We start from the raw sequence: 22,171 nt of genomic DNA, 5'->3' as shown, positions 1-22,171 counted from the left end.
CTTTTAAGTTCTCTCTCTTCAGTTAGSCAAAGTGAGAAATCAAATGGGTATTGACTTCACAGTTTGCTAACAGGGCATTTCTGCTTTTTCTGTTGAGCTTTTCTTACTTTCTTTTGTCAGGGTTGTTAACACCACAGAATAATGTTGTTGGAGTCTTTTGGTGTTAGAATAGCATCGGTTGAATTTGGATTAAATAAAGTAGCTTCTGTTCCAGTGAAAGCTATGTAAAAATATGCATTTGATTTAAATCAAGGTAAAAAAAGATTGGTGGACACAAGACAGCTTAGGCCTACAGCTTGCACCTATTAAAAGGAGATGGTGTTGGAATGAAATAATGATTTGTGATTTATACATTGCATAATGAAATGAAACTATTTTCTGATGAATCAGCACTATTACAGGCAACTAAAGTGTAACTCAATTCACATTTTACATGGACAGCAGTAAAGGAGTGTAAAATCAGAGCTGATGATCAGTCCTGTTGTTCATGTATCAAAAATGGACTTTCTGAACATCTGCCATCRTAGGGCCTGCAGCAGCTGCTTTATCCATCAGTCAGGTGCTCAGAGTTTGTGTTAATTGTTCTTTTTGTGTGAAACATACAGTGACACCCCCATTCCTGATTACATGCCAGCTTGCTATGATAACTGATTTCATGACGTACTGAAGCACACCTTTGGCGATAAAACTTAGGGTTCTTACTACAGATACCTGTTTTAACTCATTCTTGAATGTGTGTTCTGTAGGAAGGTTTCTTCATTGTAACTTCTGTTCATTGAGAGAATCTCTTTTTAGAACAAGGGAGAGAGATGTAGCATGTTTGCAGTAGACAAACATGAAAAGAGGCAATCTGAGGTGCAAGCTCCCAGAGAAGTGCGGCAAGGAATAAAAAGGTTAGGGCTGTCTGGGATAATGATCATAAAACGCTGAACATAAACAGTTTGATTCAGTCACATCACTGGTTTAAAAAAAAAGGGGGGGAGCTGTTAAGCGTAAACAAGTGCTGTGGATTACCATACTAAGCACTGTTTGCTTCCTGGTGATACATAGTGCAAATAAATTAGATGGGTAGATGGTAGGGTTGCTCTGGCAAACACCCTGAAAATTTGTTTAGCATTTCAAAGCTGTAGCTTTTGACTTTGGCACAGCGAGGCATTTTATCAAAAACAAAAACAAAAAACCCCCACACCTAGGTCCCTTTCTTCTGATTTCAGGTCATCGTTTTTCCTCGTGTATTAAAGCCATAGCTTATTCTTTAGCTATCAGAATTTGTGGAGAAATAATAGTTGTATGTGTATGGACAAGTCATGTTCCTCCTTTAAACAGAAGAGATTTTGCTTCCCCTTATTTAAACATGCATTCCTTTTTGAAGATTGATTGAGTTGTCCTTTTTTGTAAAGGTGTTATAGCACTGCTGCTTATCACTTAGGCATATGACTTAGTTTCTCTTGCAGCATGGAGCTCCTTTCATTTTGTGATGAATGAACAGTGAGGAGAAAGAGAGGGGAACACCACAGAAAAGCTAACACTTAGTCATTCGCATTAAATTGTGATGTCTTGACAACACGACTTAGAGACAGTGATTTTAAAGAGAGTAAATGCTTTTAAGACTAGACTGAGTCTAATTACTGAGGATAATTACTGTGTGTTACTAGAAAAGTAACTTACTGGCTTACAAGCTTAGATAACTGGTGTGCTTGAAAAACTAAGAGCTGTGCCTTAAATTAAGTCATATACTTGGCTGAAATGTTAGGGTAGTCACGCACTGGAAAGGAAGAAGACTTTACTGTGTTGACTCCTGCAAGGAGCAGATGTGCATGGTTATTTGGTTGTCAAGATGACGAACAAATCAGATCAAGGGACCGTCACACTTACTTTTTCCTGAATTTCATGGATTCTTGATAAATAATGGAAGTCTATTTTTCTGAAATGTTTGGAAGACAAAACTTGTACTAGATAACTGCTTAGGATGCAGAAGGGAAAAGTCGTCATCATAGTAACAACCAGAATGGATTATACTCTTTTCCTATCTGACTTGACTTTATAGGTGCTGCTTTTCCAAGTGTGCCTCATTCTCTTTGTTGATACTTGTTACTCAAAGGGACAAGCTTAAATGAGAACTGAGAAATAGACACTCTTTAAACTACTTATTAGAAGAGAACTTTGATCTGATCTGACTATTGAATAGCAATCTTTAAATGTGATCTCAGCTAAAATCAGTGAAAATCATTGAAAATAGCTGCTAGAGAAAAGCCTTGACACATTTTATGTTTGTGAGATGATCTTGATTTAATGGAGTACCACTATTGTTTTTCTCTCATTCTTGTGGTTTTGGATGAATTTTTCCTGCCTGTCACATGAGCAGTTAGAAAAGTTCTTTACAATTAGCTAAGTAATACCAAATTGTAATAGTTCTTTTGAGCTTCATGCTGAAAGTGGCAGAATAGTTAAACAGCAATGAAAAAAGCTTTCAACAACCTTAACAACTGTTAAATATTAACAGTGACCAGATGAAGTAGGATTACTGCTTTTTAATTAGTATGCAGCATAAATCCCAATATTTTTGCTGTGGTTTGGATTAGAGAAGACAACAGCTAGAAATGACTAATATGTTCCTTATCAACATCCGTAGTCAAACACGTTTTGCAAAAGAATATATTTCTGTGTTGCATGGAAAGGTTTTAAGTGATTTAACTGGCTTTAAGTTTGTCGTAATATCAGTTTGGTTTTGGCTTACTTGTATGGTAATAATTTAAAAGTTGTAATATATGTAAAATCAAAAATTGCCCCAAGTTCATATCTCTTGGTTTAAATCTGTTGATGAATTTAACATTAGCTTATAGAAAATAACTTCCTTTTTCCCCTTCGCAGTGGATGAAAGGGGAGAGAGATATTCCTGGGAGGGCAGTTCTGCTCAAATGCTTAATTTTAGGTCATTTGACTACAGAGCTGGAGAGAGAGAGATGAAGGAGAACGCTTATTCTAAGTTAGCCCTGACCTCTTTGAAAAAATTACTGTTAAGAAAAATCACTCTTAAGGTACTAGAAAGACAGGTTGTTATTTAGAAAGTTGCTGCTGCTTAAAATTGTCTTACATAGAGGGAGGATATAAAAATATAGATTTTTATAACAGCAGCACATAATCGTACCTGCAATAAAATGTCCCCATCACTGCTCCCCAAGTTCTTAAAGAAACCTAAAATGGGGGCAGGGGGAGACGGAAGGATAGTCTGACAAACTTTGGCCAGACGAATAATTTTGCATCCCTTCTGATGGTCAGGTGAGCCAAGATGGAAAGTCACTGCTTGACAAACTTCAGAGACCTTTGACTCCTGGCAGCTCTGATTCCCTCACTGCCTCTGCCAACTACTCAAAAGCAGTTCATCATGTTCTGGACGTTATCCATGAAGTACTGCACCACCAGCGCCAGCTGGAAAACATTTGGCAGCATCGGAAGGTCCGCTTGCACCAGCGGCTTCAACTCTGTGTTTTTCAACAGGACGTTCAACAGGTAGGTTTTATTTCATGATGTCTACATGGCTTTCCATCTGCCAGGCTATGATTTGAACCTGGGTTGTGTTGGCAGGTGAGTTTTGACTGCTGGACCCTGTATTCTTTTACTCAACAGTTGAATAGCTGCATAGAACTGATGAACTGAATCTCCTCCTCTCAGAGGAGACTCACTGTTACGGCTAGAAAATATATTTGTACCTTCTTTTATTCACTTGAATTCAGATAGGATGAAAGAGATTTTTATTCTAGACAAAAGCTGTTCTAAGCTTGTGCTGGAAGCTGCTATTCACATTCTAGGTAAAGGAAAGTTCTGGACTTGAAGGGTTGGAAAGACTTGTAGTAGCATGCAAAAAATTAGTGTTTCTTCTGTAACAAATTTTGTGTGTCAAATCCTCAGTAATACTTAATTGATTTTTTTTTTTTTTTTTTTGGAAAATGTGAGAGTAATATACTAAAGTGGTGTAAAAATTACAGATAAGATTACTTTATGACAATGACTTTGTTCTTGAATAAATGATTATTAACTGCCATACTTCTCTTACTGTGATGACATGCATAAAATTTAGTAGTTAAATACATTAATATCTCTGATATTGATCTAGCTTAAAAAGGCAAAGCTGTACAGAACTCCTTTGTTAAAGCATTTTTAATAAACAGAAAATGTTTGCCTTAAGCTGCATTTAACAGAGAAATTCATAATTTATTTTTTAATAGCTTCTCTTTATAAAAAGTTAAGATGACTAATTTCTGCTGATCATGGTCTTTCAGTGCAATATAAAGGTGTTCACAAATCAAGAGCTTCTGACTGTGGATTTTAAATATCCAGTCATACATTCTGTTTAAAATAATCTTGTTTCTTCCAAATTAGTTCCACTTTATCTTCAAATCAAATTTCTTGTAGTCACCTGTTGCAAGCAAATGCTGTGTGCATGCTGTTGGGAGTAGAGAAGCCTGGTTTCAATTATTCGCAGTAGTTGACAGACTTAGTGGGAGATAGGGGGAAGCAACCTTGATAGCTCAGATTTCTATATACTGAGTGTCTATCTTTTCCTGTAAGTCAAGGAAAGGTGGAAAAAAGTTACTTAACTACTGAATTAAGTATAAAATTATTTGTAATTTTTAATGTAAAAATTTTTTTTAAAATGCAAATATGAAAAGGCAGTTAGTTGCCCAACTTCTCAACAGTCAGATGTGACAAAGAATGGGGAAATGCATGAAAAAAATGTTGGCTGGCAAAAAAGGAAAAGCAGAGTGAATGCTAAGAATGATCAGGAAAGGCACAGAGAACAAAACTGGGAACATTGTGATGGTGTTGTATAAATCCTAGAGGCCCTTCATCAAGGTCATTGCATCAATAGTAGCTAGTCAGGAGGATCCAGTGCCTCTACTTGTGTAAGTAGCCAGTGAAGGGCACTTGTCAAAACTGATGAGGCACAGTCCACAAAGGAATTGCCTCTTAAATTTAACAGGCTTCATGAGCATTCTTCAGAAACTGAAATGAACATAGTGGTTTGATTTTTGTAGGGGATAGTATAGGTGCTTTCAGCTGTACTCTAGTGCCAGCAGGTGTGGACTGAGTCCTGGAACTTTCTCCTCTCATTTGAATTCAGTCTAGGAAGGACTGACTTAGGCAACTCAGGCCAAGTGACCTCCTGAGGTTGTTTGCCAGATGCATGATTCAATAGGTTTCAGGCCTGTGGGTCAGGCTGCAGGCAGTTTTTCCTGTGGATGGATGGTGTTCATTAAATGCTACAGTGAGTCTTACCATGCTGATCCTACTCTTTGCTTTTACTACCTTGGGACTCATAAAACGTTTGTAGGGAATTGTCATTTTATGCTCCTTCCTAGTTCAGGAGTCTAGTGTCACATGGCTTCTGCGTGCAAGAGTTAGCTCTAAGATTGCTTTGTTCTTTAAACTTCAAGTAACCTTTCACCAGACTCAGGTCATTGTAGAATCACTACCAGGTTCTTCAGCAAGAAGCTGGATGAAGACAGTAATGTCTTCATCTTCTCTCTGTATGAGACAAACCAGATCCTGGAACCAATTTGTTTAGCATCAAATAATCAGGGGCATCAAAACACTGAAGTGTACACCTTCACTCATTTTTATAACCTCCAGTATCAAGAACGTGTTACCCAAATCACATGTGTGGACTGAGGGTGTACCAGAAATGTTCAGCGTGAACAATCAGCTCGAGGATTGCTCCATCTAGGCTCATTATTCAGTACGTGCCTTATCTATTGGTTGGAGGAATTTCTCTTTCTTCCTGTTTATGCCTCTGGTTTCTCTGTATGCTTTGCAAGGCAGATCTGGCATTAAGATATCCTCTTTATGATGTGAAGCTGCAGCCTCTGGTGCTAATGCACAGCGTTATCAACCACTTCAGTTTTCAAAGTAAATTTTAAATACAAAGATAGAGCCCCTGGGTCAGTGAAGTAGGACATGTTTGCCATGTTCCTAAGCCCTTCCCTTAACATCTGCTAGTGATGACTGTCTGAGACTGGATTGCCTTTGGTTTATCCCTGTAATGGCTATTAACATCCACTTTGGACGCTTATGAAATGTTCTATGTGGTAGTATGTTATGTTACTTTAAGTCAGCTTTAGGTATCGGTGTATTTTGGACACTGCCTTGTAGCAGATCGCAATGCAAGTTGTGGGTATTGTTCCCTCTAGAAATACAACTTTTCATAGTTACTTATGTTTCAGTGGAGATCATGCTACAGCATGCTAAGGCAATAACTCAACATCCATGCCAGATAAAACAGGTACACCTAATAGTAGCCAACAGCAGATGCCTTAAGGAAGATGGCAAGCATATAATGATACATCTCTGCAATAACCTCCCTCTGGCAATTTGTAGCTCCCTCACTTTTAAAAATCTACAGGAAAAAAAGTGGTCTTGGACAATTTTTTTTTTTTCCACAAAAGAAAAGCAAAATGGTTATCAGATCATCTGATTTACATAAGAAACTTTAGCTCTTTAATTGAATAATCCTTGACACCATTCAGTGTGTGAAATTATTTGCTTTTGAGATACTTGTTTAAGTTTATATCCAAGACAATTCTGGCATGGTTATGAAGAGCTCCAAAGAAACTTTCTAAAATATTTTCATCTGCAATTGCACATTCTTTCAAGTTTGTTAGTCCTTGTTCAAACCTTAACAAATTCAATTAAGATTGTCTAGCCAAATTTAAGAACTAATGTGAAAATCTCTTTTATTATCATCAGTAAAGTTAAATGTATTTTTTCATGTCAAAATAAACTAAGTGCAGTTCTCTTCCACTGTTTATAGTTAAATAGCACAGAGTGGCAAGCAACCAAATGCTTTGTAAGTGAATTCATAACTGTCATTCAACATGAGTCTGTGCTTTTCTCCTCTTAGCTCTCCTGGGTTAATTTTCTACTGGGTTAGTGAAATAAATCAGTTTATGGATGTGTTAAGTGACTGACTGAGTTGAGTTGCAGAAGGGATTTGGACGTGTTGGGCTGGTACCTCATTTTGTGTAACCTCCACCTTAGAAAACGTTTTTTTCCCTGTTTTGTATGTTCAGTATTGGGAACAAGTTTCTAGTGGCGCTTTCCAAATTACCAAAACCATTATGATGCTAACTACGCATATCAAGAATCATCTGCAAATTTCATGGAGCAGTTAGTAAGGAAAGTAGCACATGAAATATTTAAAAGTAGTAGGTAAGATGTACATTACAGCAAATCTGAAAAAATGAAATGTGTAAACCTAAGACAGTCTTAAACTGAACAGAATTCTGAGATGTCACCTTGGATAACATAAACATGCCAAAAAATCTAGCTCCAAGTTGGTCTGTATATTATTGCCAAAAAGAGGGTATTGAAAAGAGTCAGATCATAAATTGGCTGTTGCATTCAATTGTTGAAAAAATCCTTCTAGTATTAAACATGCTAATAAAGGTCTAAATTTATGCTTAAGAATTGGCAAGCTTACCAGGGTGGACAATACACATCAGTCTTTCAGCTAAGATAGAAAGGAGTTGGCTTTGAGGATTTTGATATAGAATAATAAAGCAGATTTGTAATAGCAATGTAGGCTTTTGTGCTGCTAGGCCACAAAAGGTCAAAATTGAAAATAAAGGTAATGTTTCTGGTAGAATGATACTGCTGACACTCATACGGTGAAAGCTTTTGAGCCTAGAAAACAGCGCTGATGGCTTGCAGATCAGAAATTACTACAGCATACTTGTAGTTGATTTAACACACACACATACACACACACACAGTGTCCCCACTGACCTTCRGTAGCTGCTGCTTCCTTGGTCAGCCTCCCTCAAAGTCATTTGTTTTAGCCTTGACTAATGTAAGGCAGACCAAGAATACTTACTACTTTCTCTGACTCAAAATACTAATGATTTTACTGTATTATTCTACTGTGGCTTGAAGAAACTGTTCCAGTGTTAGATGGTTCTTTTGGGGAAAGAATATTTCCATTTTTTAACTGTTTGGATATTAGAAATTCAAAGATTCCCCCCCCCCCCCCATTTTTCTTAAAAAAGGCACTAAGTGGTGGCAAGCAGACAAGTGGGAGTATGCAATGTAGTTAAAGGGGCAGGAGAGGAAGGACTTGAAGTAATGTGGGGAAACCTGGTGAAAGTGAGGCTGTTGTATCTGCAAAAGATCAGCTGTTCATTGCTTATTTCTGCAAACAATATGTACAAAACATTTATTTTGCAGCCGTGAACAATGGTTTTGTCATGATAAAGCCATCTTTGCATAGTAATTACTTCTACCATTTATTCAGTTATTAGTGTTTTAAAATAAGCATTTTTTTTAGTTCCTAAATTGGGCATAAGGATGGTTCTGCTAAGACTGCAGTAAATGCTTAATTACATCTTATTAAAGCAACTTGCTGCAGTGGAGGATAATGTTATACACATTTTCACTGAGAAGTGTTGAACGTCTTAAATTCCTGTTTATTACTGTACTAGTAGAGTAAACCCCATGTGCTTTCATGTTAGTAGACAGGTCTGTAGTGGGTTTGATGCTGATGGCTTCTGTAACTCTAACCCCTTCCAGGAGGAGGAAAAATGCATCATTTCAGATTGCTAAAGGGCTATTATTGGGGCTAGCTAATGGGGTTGTCCTTTAGCCAAAGGGGTATGCAGAAGTTCTCACTAATATGCAAAAGCAAGCTTTAACTTTGACTCTGCTTTTACATGCTGTGAAATTCCCCAGTAAGAAATGCTGCCTCCATTGTGCCCACAATCAAGGTGAGAAGGTTGAGAGGGAAGATTTCTGTTTATACTGTATTTACTCAGAGTCATTGGTGCTGCTCTGGTTGACTGCTTTAAGTCATGATGTTTGTGCTGGATTTCTATGATAGTTTCTTCTCTTGAAGTTACTGAACACTGTTTGGAGCAGAAATTTTTTCTCATGTGCTTCTTATTGCTTTTCACCCCATGCTTTCTGGTGCAGATATGCTGTTGATTTCATTTGTTACCTGTGAACTGGCAGAAGTAGCCAGAGTCCAGTCTAACTCTCTCATCCAAACGTCTCTCTAGCTCTTTTTATAACAAGAAAAGCAGAGTGGTCTGCTGAAACCAGCCAAAAGCATTGCTAATTTAAACTTTATACGTAACTGAGGACTCATTTGGCTAGTGCATACTAACCTCGCTGTACCTTCGCTGATCAACTCTCTCCCTTGCAGGAAGTAAAATAAAATGTAAACTGACCTAAAAAAAAAAAACACTTTTGAATATACTTTCTAGGAAAATGAACAATGCATAAATTGAAATACATGCCATGGAGTTTTAGTGAAGTATTGATGATTTGAGATGGCTGTATTATGTGGCATTATGGGAATGTTTATTGTGTTGAAGATGTTGCACAGAAGAGTGCAAACCAAGAAAAGATTCTAACAGTCAAGATAAATGAGAAATCACACCAGATGCTTTCRCTTTCTGTACTAAAGAAAGCATGGATGTCTTCCATATGAGAATAGTATGTGGGATTATGCATGTATCAAATATAACCATAAGTAGGATGCTGCAGGAGTGGTTTTTAAGTCTGGTTGCATGGAAGTAAAAAAAATTAATGTTTTTAGTTACACTAAATGTCAAATGTCTTCAGTATGGGGAAAAATTTAAAAAAAMCACACCCAACTTCATGTATCAGAGTAAAGGACACGAGTAGATAAGGAGAGATAAGGTACAGGTTTCTGGCAGGTATACTTTAAAATGAAACAGAAGGCTCAGGTTTTAAAGAAAAAAGAATGATGGAGGTAAGTGTTAAGTAAAGTATTATACTTCTCTAAATAAATAAGGTATAAAGAAGGTTAAGCTGCGTTAGAAAAATTATCCATATGGAGTTGTCTTTAATTCTGGAAAGCTTTCTTGAAACTTGGAATATCTTGAAAAGGATTAAATGCCATATGCATATTTCCTAATGAAGGCATTAAAATACGGCTGTGATGTATTAGTTTGGAGAGATATCAAATGTTTTTGCTTGTTCGTTTGTCAGAAACTTGGGATGTATGCAGTAATCCTTTGTGTTAACTGGCAGGAACTAATTACATGTACAACTTTTACTATTTATAAAGCTGTCAGCACAATCATTGTGGTAGAAGCTTTAATGTCCCTTAAAATGTCTTTAGCTCCTCACTTTTCCAGCTCTAAAACTGAGGATATGCAATTACCTCTATCTGATCTTTTGGGGAGATGTTTCTTCAGAGAATGTAAACATTGCCATTCATCTTTTAACTATTTCAGCTCAATTATATTGTGTTAGCTGAAGGGAAAAACAAACAAACAAAAAACCTAACAAATCTCCTCTTTATTTCTTACTGTGCAGTAGGAAAAGAGTTCTCCTCTTACAAAATAAAATGTCACTGTTTTATTCACCAGCATTGTTTGGGAATGTGCAAGTTCCATTAGTGTTATATTACAGAAAGTCGTCAGCTGAAGGCACAAATGGATTACAGAGATGCCCTCACAAGGGGTCCAGCCGCTTGGATCAGATTGCTGTCAGATTGATGAATGTGTAGAAATTAGGGTGTCCTTGCTAGGCCTCAGAATAAACCAATCATCTTAAGTCATATAATCTAGCTAGGCTGAGGTGGCTATTGTCTTGATAAAATTTAATATAGCTGTTAATAAGAAGATGCAATTAACATCTTTTAATGGCAATATTGCCTTTTGATATCCGTTAATACAGTTGCTCGTATGCAGTCTCTTTACAGCTCCTTAGTTTCTTGAATAGTTGTCTCTCTATTGCAGCATTTGGTATATCCATTCAGAGTTTGTTTTTGTGTGTCTCACTTCTGTGCCATAGGTGTTGGATTGGATTGAAAACCATGGAGAAGCTTTTCTTAGCAAACATACTGGAGTGGGAAAGTCCCTGCATCGGGCTAGAGCTTTGCAGAAACGCCATGAAGACTTTGAAGAAGTTGCACAGGTAAAAGCAATCACATGAGAAACTGTACATTTGTCATTGAACTATATYAGAACTGCCTGCTGTGGAACTGAAGAGTTGGGCAAAGGGAGCTCTGCTACAGAAAACTCAGTTCCAGGAATGGCCTGTTTTATTTCTATCACAGGCTTTTATTTCACTTCTCCTTTGCATTTCTGTTTCAGTAAGGAAAAGACAAACTTCCAGGGTCTCAGAGAAAGTGGGAGCCTTGATGCCCAACAGAGCAATAATTTTTATTTTTATTTTTTAATTTTTGAAAGGATGCTTTTGAGTGTTGAATTGCAGAAGAATGAAAGCTGCTCTTTTAAAGTAACTTAACCCTCTGGGCTTCAAGGATTTAAACTTTTTTTCAGCATGAAAGGGAGGATGGAGATGAATTGAAAGCCCTGCTTCCTGGCTACAAGCTTGGGGAACTCCGCTTCCTCTATCCCCACAGCAGATGGTCTGATTGGGAGGGGAAAAAAGAATGGCTTCAAAGAAGCCAAATGGGCTGGCAGACTGGCCAGCCTAGCTTTGGGATTTTTTTTTTTCTTTAAATGAAGTTCAATGTGTGTATGCCCTCCTGTTTTGAATCAGTGATATCAACATTTTTTCCATAGGAGGAATCTTTATCCAGTGTTTGTGTTGAGTGGGACTGATGACAGAACATCAAATCCCACTTTTCCATAGCACTTAAAAAACAAAACAAAAAAAACTATCAAGCTGAAAGAAACAGAGGTATTGAGGAATACAGTGAGCATAACAGGGCAAAGTTGGTTTGGGCAACAACCTTGAAAAAGGGGGGTGTGAGATAAAACCCATGAGAAGCTGGAGGTTTGAATCTGCTCCATTAGCAACATGCACCGATTCTTCAGTCTTAATGATCAGTCATCCCACAACAGAAAGTAAACATCTCTAAGGTCACTGTTCATCAAGAAAAATCTCGTTAAGGCAGGATTGATAGTGTGGTCTTGCAGTCAGAACAGAAGGTGCGTGAGTGGAAAATTCTAAAGGAGTGACAAGCAGGAGTTTAGCAGTGATGCACAGTATGGTAGATGCATCAAAAGTGTCTTTCTGGATTGCCTATTTAGTGGATAATTAAGCTCTTAATAGTTTTTTTTTTWAAAGTATGATTTTAGAGCACTCTAGTGATTTAAAGAATTGAAATAGCATCAGACAGATTCCTCAATATGGATTTCCTATAAAATTTTCCAAGATAATAAGCTTTGTTAGTTATATATATGTACATGCTGGATTTTCCATACACATGCCTAATATTTCATTTTTAGCAAACTCTGTAATTTCTTCCATGTGGACATATTTTTCTGGGTCAGACAAGCAGGAATCTCTTTGTGTAAGATGCTTAAGAAAACCTGAATGATCTCATACTTAATACCGTGTTATTTGAGGAAAGAAGAAAAAATGCTTGGGTAATCAGAAGAAATGAAGCATGTAGAACTACTAGTAGGGTATAAACTGTTAAAAAAAAAAAGCATCTTGTTAATTTACATTATAATTAAACTAGAAAGTTGTAAAGCAAATACTTAGCAAAAACTTCCTAAAACTGAATGTTACTAGAGTTTAAAATGATCTCTTCAGGGAATGGTTTGAACTTCTATTTCTGGAGATACTGAAAACTAGACTGTTCAAAGAACTTAAATACACTACAGGGAACCATCCTCCACTGACAGCAGAATGGACAAGATAATCTAATAAATCTGTCTGTCTGTTTCTCTCACTCTCTTTTTTCTTTTTTTCCTTCTTCCCATCTCTAACTTTTCAATTTATGGTGACTGCCAAGAGAGGCACAGCCTCTGAGTTGTTTCTTTTACTTGCTCTGAAACTGTACATGAGAAGGCCCCAAAAGCCATTCGTGTTGTGGTTATTATGAGGAAGATTATGTTGAAGTTTAAGACACCAATCTGCAGTTTCTGTTAAAGCATGATTAACTTTAATCTGATTTGTTCTCTACCTACATTTCTAGTTGGCCCAGTTCTTTTTTTTAAGAGAACCCTAGGGACAACTAGCAGTTTTTAGTAAGTTCTAATCAGAAGTTGAGAGGAAGAAGCATCCAGTGGAGTGTCAGTGGCATGGCAATGCTTTATCAAATGCAGGGAGCCAATAGCAATGTTGAAGAGTTCTTGATCCAAGGCTAACTCCTGGTTTTGAGGGGAGCTAAAAAATTCTTTTTTTTCTTCTGTTTTTTCCCTCATCCTTTTTTGATGTGAATGAGATGCCAATTTGTCAGCACCATTCAAAGGGATGTTAAAGTAAGCTGTGCATGGAAGGGAATAGATGTTCCAGAGTCAATGGACCATAGGCTCATGCCTTATTTAGTTTAAAATGCTTGTAAAATGAAGACTTGTCTCTCTATTTGGTACTTTTTAACAGAAACACTGGATAGTTAAAATGCAGCTGACTAAGAAACCCCCCAGAACTCTAACATATTGACATAAATGCTACAAGTATACTCTTTGAGAAACTTTTGACTTTCAATCACAAATGTCAAATTTAGGGTTGGTGGCCCCCCCCCCCCCAATGACCACCTTTGTATCCATGAGACTATTTAGTCAGTGTCAAGACTCCAACTTCTTTTGACTTAACTGATTTACTTGAAGGGCACAGATTTTCCTCTTAGAAACAGTGGATGCAGATTAATAGTGTGGCTTTATTTCCCTGTGCATTTTTGTATGAAATTCTAACTCAGCTTGTCCTGTTTCAGCTATGATTGATGTCTTTTTTTTCTACAGTAGATGGCTCAAAAAACATGAAAGGTATATGACAAGATTTAATTAGTGGGATCTTTTTCCTCAGCTAAGTTCTCTTCTCCATCTGCAGACTGCATCTGAATAGGGATGCAAATGCAGCCTGTTTGGTTCAAGACATACAGAAAAGAGATTCTTCCAAACCTTGTTTGAATACCCCTATGATTTCCCTTCCACGACCTCTACTTCCTTCTTCAAGGCTGGAATAAAAGCTTGTGTGCTTGAAGTAGTTCTTGCTTGACTGTACCCATGAAGAGTGTCAAACTAAATACTGTATCATACTAGAGGTCTCTGTCTTACAGTAGCTTGTGGTTATCACCAGATGCACAAAGAAAAGGACTGTACACTTAAAAAGTTACCTTTACCCCCACAGTTGTCTGAGACTATTAGATGTCTGGAACTGAAGGCTGCATCAGAACCAGTATGTTTAATAGCCATTGAAGGACTTTTCTTCTCTTAATTAGATTAACTGCTTTTCTGAATGCATTTAGGCTTTTGGCATATATGCCAGATGCTGTGGCAGTGAGTTATGCAATTTAATTGCTCCTTAGATGAAAAGTACTTTTGCTTTTTCACTTTAAGTATGTTGTCTGATGCTTAAACTTGATAGCATCCACTACATTTAATGAGTAATCTCTCCTCTTCGTTTTCTCTTTACCTCTAATGATTGGTATACCTCAGTTAAATCTCCCTCTGTCTCTCTCTTCTACCCCTCCCACATACAGTTCACTAAACTCCAGTTTGTCTGAAAGTCAGTTCATACCTCTTCTTATCTCTCTTGCTGACCTTTATTTTTTTTTCTAGCTATGATACGTTCTTTGAACTCTACTTCAATGTTCACTGCATAGCTTGTTCGTTTCTCTTTCTGTTGTCAGTAGTACTCATTTGTGCACTAATCTCTTAAACTTAATTTTTGACTTTTCTATGATGGTGACTTTGAGTGCTTTCTAAAAACATGGAGGATATTTGTTTTTGTTTTTTTTCTGAAGGATGTATAGAAAAGACTTCTCAATAGGAATACTAGGAAAGTGATGAAATACGTTGTTTAGGAAAGTGGTGGCTTTCCATCACTGGGAGTAACTCCGTTACGTTCTCGGCATTTTGGAGAAGCAGTCTTGTTACTGACTTTTAGGTATAGTTGGTTGTACCTTGGGGCAGAGAGGAATGGAATAGAGGACTTCTTAAAGTTCATATCAGAGTGATTCTTTTCCCCTGGGATCTGGAGAGGGTGCGATAGTGGAGAAGTTCTGAGAAAGAGTTCATCAGTTTCAATACTCCATGTTGAGTTTGTTCCGTGAAGGCTTCTCTGTCGATTTAGGAGACAGGCCTGAGCAGCTTCAGGGGTCAACTCCTGCCCTTTCTGCCTGACCTTTGGTATTCTAACCAATGTGACTGTCCTTGTTTCAGCAATTTCAAAACCTTCAAAACCTTTTTGTTTTCCTCCAAGCATTGTTTTGAAGTAAGCATAGGTTTGGGAACAGCAATAGTTAGTAGAGCACTCTTACATTTGCTGTGATTTCTATTCCAAAGGGTAGTTCATTATCTATTTAGAGAAGTTTTTATGCTATGTTTCAGTTCTACTTGGAAGAGAAATTTTAATGGTAAGTTGAATATCTCCTGTTAAGATTTGAGAATTGCAACCCTTTCTGAAGCAGCATCTAGGTTGTGTTAACTTCCAAGTATAGGTAGTTCACCATCCAGTTTACAGAAAGGCAAGTCTGTGCCTGGGCGTGTATTATGCGGAAGATACTCCTGGAATTCATAAACAATGCTTCATATGTGAGATAAAGTTTTTATTAAAATGGGAAACTTCTTCAGCCATCTGCAGCAGGGTGTGGCTCTCCGGGTTGGTGAAGTAGTTGTTAGAGGAGTGCCTTAAGGGTGTTCAGCCTTGCTTCTTGAACACATACAAGCTGTGACTGTGGATCTCAAAACACCAAAGTGCAGATCAGACTGTGCTCTGAGCCAGCAAGTACCAAACTGATGATCCGCAGCATTGAATAATGCGCTCCCCAATGAAAAGGGTAGGGCTGTGTTTATCTCTGCAGGCTTTCCCGGTGAAACTAGGGAGGAGTTCTCAGTGCAATTAAAAAGCTGAAGGTTAAGGAAGGGCCAAGATGCTCATAGTCAAAATCAAGGAGCTGCATGGTTTGAATTCCTTACAAAAATAAATCGTAATAAATGGATGGGAACTCCCCCCCTCACCTCCCATACATAAAAGCTGTACTGAGTCACGTAAGCTTGATACTGAAGGTACAAAACCAGGCACTTGGAACTATCTTCTGGTTTGCTTATTAAAATACACACTTGGAAATAGAAGTAATAAGGACACTTCCCATCAGATGCCATTTGCAACTGAGCAGTTCAGAGTCATTTTGTATATGCAGACAAATTATTTCTTAAACCACTCACCACCCTTTATTATGAAGCTCTTGACAGACGTGAGGAGCACAGAGACAGAGAAATGATCAGTTCTGGGCTTGCCTGGTAATTTGCTTGAGACCCTGGAGAACTCCGATTTCCTGGCCCTTAGTTGGGTTTTAGGCCAGATTTGGATTTAACTTTTGTGGGTATTATAATGTTAATTAGAGGTGTGATACTGTATTTATGGCAAAGAAAAAAAGAAAAACATATTTGCATAGGCTTAATTTATCCTGGCAAACAGCATTTTTACCTGATACAATTCAGGTTGGGAGAAGACAATGAGGGCAGAAGGGAAAAGAGAAAGGCATAAATTACCTTGACAGAAAAATTTTTTGATAGCTTGTGCTACAGCCTTATCAGGATGCATGATGTGGTGACATAAGCAAAGTTTCTTTAGGGTAGACTCGGCTTCAATCTTTGTCCTCTCCAGAGGTTAATATCCCTCTACGCTTTTGTGAGGAGTCTGTTCTGAGAACCATTTTAATATGTAAAAACCCAAGGTTAGAAACTAAAAAGAGCACCCAAATTATATAGCACATCCTCAGAACCAGTCCTAGTCTAAATTTAATGAAAAACCTAAAGATGCAAGCTGCAAGTTCTAAGCTTTAAGAATTGTTAAAAATCTCTCTCTTCTCTGGAACATGGATGTCTTAGAATGGGGGAAGTTTGGTATCTGATGTGCTGTTTTCTGCTGTGACTGTTCATCTGCTCTTGTTACTGGTATGACGTATTGGGACAATATTCCGCTCTGACACTCAGCCATAGTGTACTTCTGAATCTTGCTTCATTTCTGCTATTTCACAAATGCTGATCCAGTTGACATGGAAATTTTGGATGCCTCATTTCCATCAGGATGGATGGAAATTTCTCCTCCTGTTCTTGGTTGCTTTACACCTTTTCTGCTGAATGTGTGGATTTGATGCTAAGTGTCTTTACCAGCAGTTAAGACTTTCTCACCTCTAAAAGTACAATTTGAAAAGTCTTCTGGCCATGGTTGTTGTTCATCCAGTGTTGAAATGGGCCAGTTTACAAGTCATTAGACTGATCTTTATTCTAGTTGTGAATATGAAGTACTAATTCCAAGAAGGAATAAATATGACAAGTTCTAGGCTGAGAAGACGTTCGAATAAACACAGATAAGGAGCTAAGAAATAGCTCTTCACAGTGAAATGAAAAAATGATCTAGAAATGTAATAACATTTTTAATAAGATTGTATTCCATGACCCTTAAAAAATAAGGAAGGAAGAAAAAGAAAAATAAGGGCCTCTTTGTTCTTTAATTTTCATTAGTACTGTAACATAACAAGAGGAAGGGGTAATACTCTTTTTTTAAAAAGGCCAGGATATGGAGATCTTCAAGTACTTTTCACTTCTATTGCCTTCCAAAAGCAAAGGTAATGTATAAATTTGTCGTGCTATAAAAGAGAAGCATACTGCAAGAAGACATTAATTCACCTTTCTTTCACTATTTTGTGTGTTGAAACTGATAGTAACAGAACGCTTTGCCTTGGAGAAAGTAGGGCAAGAGCTTCAATCTACAAATACTTTTTAATGCCAGGTGTGGAGGGATTYTGTGAGAGAATTAAGTTTAGTACCTACTGTTATTATTCTATTGACATGGAAATATCACATCACCTAACTTATTATGGCTCTATTGATTTTCTGTTAGATCTCATATTGTAGGCAACAGAACACTGGCTTTAAAAGAAGACAGAGTGAATTTTCATTCATTTAATCCTGTGAAACTAACTTATTTCTCTACAGAACACATATACCAATGCAGATAAACTTCTAGAAGCAGCCGAGCAGCTGGCTCAAACCGGGGAGTGTGACCCCGAAGAAATCTATCAAGCAGCCCACCAGCTCGAGGACAGGATACAGGATTTTGTTAGGCGTGTGGAGCAACGTAAGATCCTGCTGGACATGTCTGTGTCCTTTCACACCCATGTTAAAGAGGTAAAACTGATGACAAGTCAAGGTCACAGCTTTTATCCTTAAACCCAGGTCTGTCCAATGTTACTTTTATTGTTACAACCCTACCATAGGAAGTAATGAACCCCTATTGTGTAATGAGTTTTGGATTAAGATTCCGACATGTAATTCATTGCAGGTCAAGTGGGAGGAAAGTTGGTGCGCGTTTGTGGTTTTGTGGGTTTTTGTGGGGAGGATTTGTTTGTTTTTTTCATAAGCAGCTTCTACCTTTGCTGTGCAAAGTTAGCATGCAGCAGCAGAACTGTTTAAAAAACTATTTCTCTCAACCATCCCTCACTTTATGAAGGCTGCAGTAAGTGTTAATGGGGTTCCACATTAACTGAGCTGGTTTGGGGAACTGATGTGCCAGGCAAAAAAGAATTCAGCCAAAGACGCTTAATTTTCAGCCAAATCACTTTTCTGCTGTGGTTCAGAACACAGATCATATGTATTTATAGGCTCATGGRGGCCAGTGGAATGGGCCAGAACAAGAATAAGGATTTCGGTAAGGATTATTGGCTACTGGTGGTGACACATCTTGACAACTGTAGATTATTTGTGTGTTTTCTGTTTAGAGCTCATGTGAAATCCTTGCACTGTTCAGATTAGGTACAAGTATAAAAGGCTTTTGGGTCTTGGAATGACAGAGTTGGTGTCTTTCTCCCATTGCCCTGCATAGAGAAATGGTCTATGTTGAGTGAGGAAATATCGTATTCAAAACACTTTCTTCACCAAAACTGTGTACAGGATAAGGGTGGGAGGCTTTGTATTTGTGAACCTCTGCTTTATACTTGAAACAAACTCACAAGGCAGTTGGTCTTTGAAGGAGGTCGGGACTGAATACTTTCTGGCTGTAGACATGAGTACATAGCTCCCCCATCAGTTTTGTGTTAGATGCTTGCTGCTGCTCTCCCAGCACTCTGCTTGCTTAAGTAAAACATAAATACTATATTCTAAAAGCTATCCTAAGCTATTCTTATGGGTCAACTTTTTTGCTTAACTTTTCTCAAGTACTTACTGCTGTTTCAATACCTGTTGTGAAGCAAAGGAGCAATCAGCTGCTGAAATATGTTCATTGTTTCTATAGATTTCTTCATTATCTGTTTTCCTTAGCACTGAAAGGAGCAGCTGGAATGGTATTTAAATGGACACAGTTGATTGTAGTGATGAAAGATGGAGGCTGTAAAAGGAGTTACAAGGAAGGGGCTTAAAAAAAAAAAAAAAAGGCAAAAAGGCAGACTGGCCTGTGAGTCACTGCTGAGCAATTCTGGGACACTGATCCAGATGTGCTGGATTGTTGCCACTGCTCCCCTAGATAATAATGTTTTATTGAAAAAAGATATTCTGTATCTTGATTTATTTCTTCTGGAAAATGGATATTATTGTGACCCTGTAAGTGCACACAGCTGTTACCATGGCAGCCTCTTTGCAGCCTGGACTTTGGGGAAAGGTACTGTGGCTGATGTATAAACATTAAAATTACTTTTTTTTGGTCATGTGGCTGACCTCTATACCTAATGAAGCAGGGAAAATTAAAAAGAGTACTTATTTATGTAAGCAAGACTAGCTTTTTATTTATTTATTTGCATGCTACTTAAAAATAGAGATGAGAGTGAGGCAGGTGGTTCATAGTTAGTCGACTAGTCCTTTGGTTACAGTGCAAAGAAACAGCAAACTTAGAGCTGTCTTGTGCTTTCTGTAATGTATTTGATTTTCAAGAGCATGTTGTTTGTTATCAAATATGTGCGTGGAGCGCTGAAATGGCATCACAAAGCCAGATGGAGGATGAAAATGCCCTAAACCTGAAAGTCACCCTTGCTTTGTTGGCAGGAGAATTGCATGTCTCCTGCAGGATGTGGGAATTCGCTGCATGAATTAGTGCATACCTGTAAGCACGTAACTCTTCTGCTGTGTGGTTAAGAAATTAATGCCTCTGTTCAGATGATGAAGAGAGGAGTTCGAAGTAGTAGGCGGAGGTACTGGTTATCAAACTCCTGAGACATGTTTCAGTTATTAAAAAAAAAAAAAAAAAAAAGTTTCACCCTTCAACTGTTCAGGGTGAATTTTGTTTCTTTAAAATTCTTGTTTGTTTGTTTTTTCTGGACTAAAAATGTGCATGAAAAATAAAACAGTGTCTGTGTGTGACAGTTTGGAGGGAGCCACAAAGCCAAAACGGTCAGTAATCTAAGTTGTTGGCTGTTTGGGGGCCTCGAAGTCTAGCTCTGATATCCTTCCACTCTCTTGATTTTTTTGAAATAGGGTTTTTTGTTTTGTTTTTCTTTTTTCCCAGAAGCACTTCCCATTGAATGAATATTCCTCTGCTGGATAAGAGCATTCCAATATTCCTTTTTCCCCGTAGCCTTATGACTTTTTTGCTTAGAATTTGCCTGCAACTTTGAGCTTCGCTGGGAAGCACCAGCCCTGCGGTGCCTGCATGGTACTGTTGCACTGCTCACACTTAATACATCAATACAGCTTCTGCTTTCAGAAGTGACCTGCTTRCCACAAAAGCAGCGGATCCATGTGACACTTTCTGGAAATAAGACTTTTATTGTACCTGTGCAGAAAGCAGCTGTGTAGCGCGTGTTTGACAGCCTGCGAAGATGTACGCTGGAAGTGCTGGCCATCTCTGACATTTCCAGAAGGTCTGTAGCCAGGTTATAGGTACACCCTGGTAGAGCTCCTACTCCTTAGAAACATCAGAAAACAACACAGAAGTTCTCAGGCTTCTCATGGACCAACCTCAGTAGACCAAATTTCTCACAGGGAAAAGAGAATGTGTTCAGGAAAGCCTGAACAGGGAAGCCAGAAGTATGATGTTAGGTAATGGTATCACCATTACTCATTTTGCTTGATCCAAGCAAATCAGTTGTTTGCTATATATAAATTTTGGTTCCATGCTACTATGTTAATATTAGTTTTAAGCTTGTAACGTTGTGAATACTGATTTTTTTAGCTCCCATGCAAACAGTGAGACAGTCAGTAAGCCAAATTTTTCAGCAAGTGATGTAGCTGAAGTTAAGCTTGCCTGCTGGCATGCTTTAAAGTATGTGGGACCATAAATATCCCCATGCAAATCTCTGTGTATTGGAAGTATTCTGTCCTGGCATGCTCCCAGCCTGAGGATGGAAAGATACAACTGATCATCCAGAACTGTTAACCATCACAAAACAATTAATACCTTATGGCTTTTGTGCCTTTGGCATTTAATAGTATGGGAAAGGAGAAGGTGAAATCCAATTTTGCGTTAGAAGTCTTATGCAGGTAAAAGATAACTTTTCCCCAGTAAATGGATATCATAGAAGTTTGCGCACAAAAAGTAACAGCAAAAGCCACGGTAGTCCATGCTGTGAAATCTTTCACCAGGTAGAGTTGAACAGAAATTTGGTATGAATTCAAATTCTTCCACATATGTGTGTATATATATGTGTGTGTATATATATAACATATATACACATACATATGAAATTAAGACATCTATATATATAAATGCAATTAAATGGCTCCCTCAACATCTGTGAGTGGGAAGACCGAAATCATGGCCAAGCCAGGTGTTTATAGTAGTGCCAAAGTACAGCAAACGGATATTTCTGAACTGGAATAAAATGTGGGAATACAGATCAGAGCTGAATGTATGTGGAAGAGAATGATCTCTTAAGAGCATGTTGGCTTTTTGCATATAATCTTCTTGTGTATTCTGACAAATTAATTATAGAATAGCTCAGAGCACTTTTTCTGCATACACATATGCTCAATGGTGTTACTAGAAGATGCCTTTTTTATTTTTCATCTTAGTCGAACTAAATTTTATACCAGAATATATTGAGGTTGAAACAAAGAAAAGGAAAGTGGAACTGGCTAAGATTTCAGGTACAAAAACTCACTGTTCCTGAAGAAAACTAATGAAAAAATAGTATGTACAAGCTGTTGGAGAAAGGTGACATCGTTTTGAGGGTGCCAGTGTATGGGAAGGCTGAGGAGGCCTTGCTGTGACCATCGCACTGCTGACTGATTCACACCTAGCTAGGGAGTGTGGGATTTTGAACCAAAGAAGCTTGTTGACATGGTCTTGCTTTGTC

General features: G+C 37.9%; 1 protein-coding gene across 7 annotated transcripts in view; it reads left to right on the top strand.

The window, feature by feature from the left end:
- TRIO (trio Rho guanine nucleotide exchange factor) overlaps positions 1-22,171 on the top strand; it is a 254,157-nt gene that overhangs the window by 100,322 nt on the left and 131,664 nt on the right. For all 7 annotated transcript variants that reach the window (XM_026077921.1, XM_026077922.1, XM_026077923.1 and 4 more), the window contains 3 exons: positions 3,280-3,510; positions 10,816-10,938; positions 17,886-18,077. In XM_026077921.1, coding sequence (XP_025933706.1) covers positions 3,280-3,510; positions 10,816-10,938; positions 17,886-18,077 — 546 coding nt within the window. The remainder of the gene's footprint in view (positions 1-3,279; positions 3,511-10,815; positions 10,939-17,885; positions 18,078-22,171) is intronic.

The sequence above is a fragment of the Apteryx rowi genome, unplaced genomic scaffold (genome assembly GCF_003343035.1).
Source record: "Apteryx rowi isolate R43461 unplaced genomic scaffold, aptRow1 scaffold_469, whole genome shotgun sequence".
Classification (NCBI taxonomy): Eukaryota; Metazoa; Chordata; class Aves; order Apterygiformes; family Apterygidae; genus Apteryx; species Apteryx rowi.
Note: the sequence above shows the minus strand (reverse complement) of the source record. Positions and strands in the feature narration are given on the sequence as shown.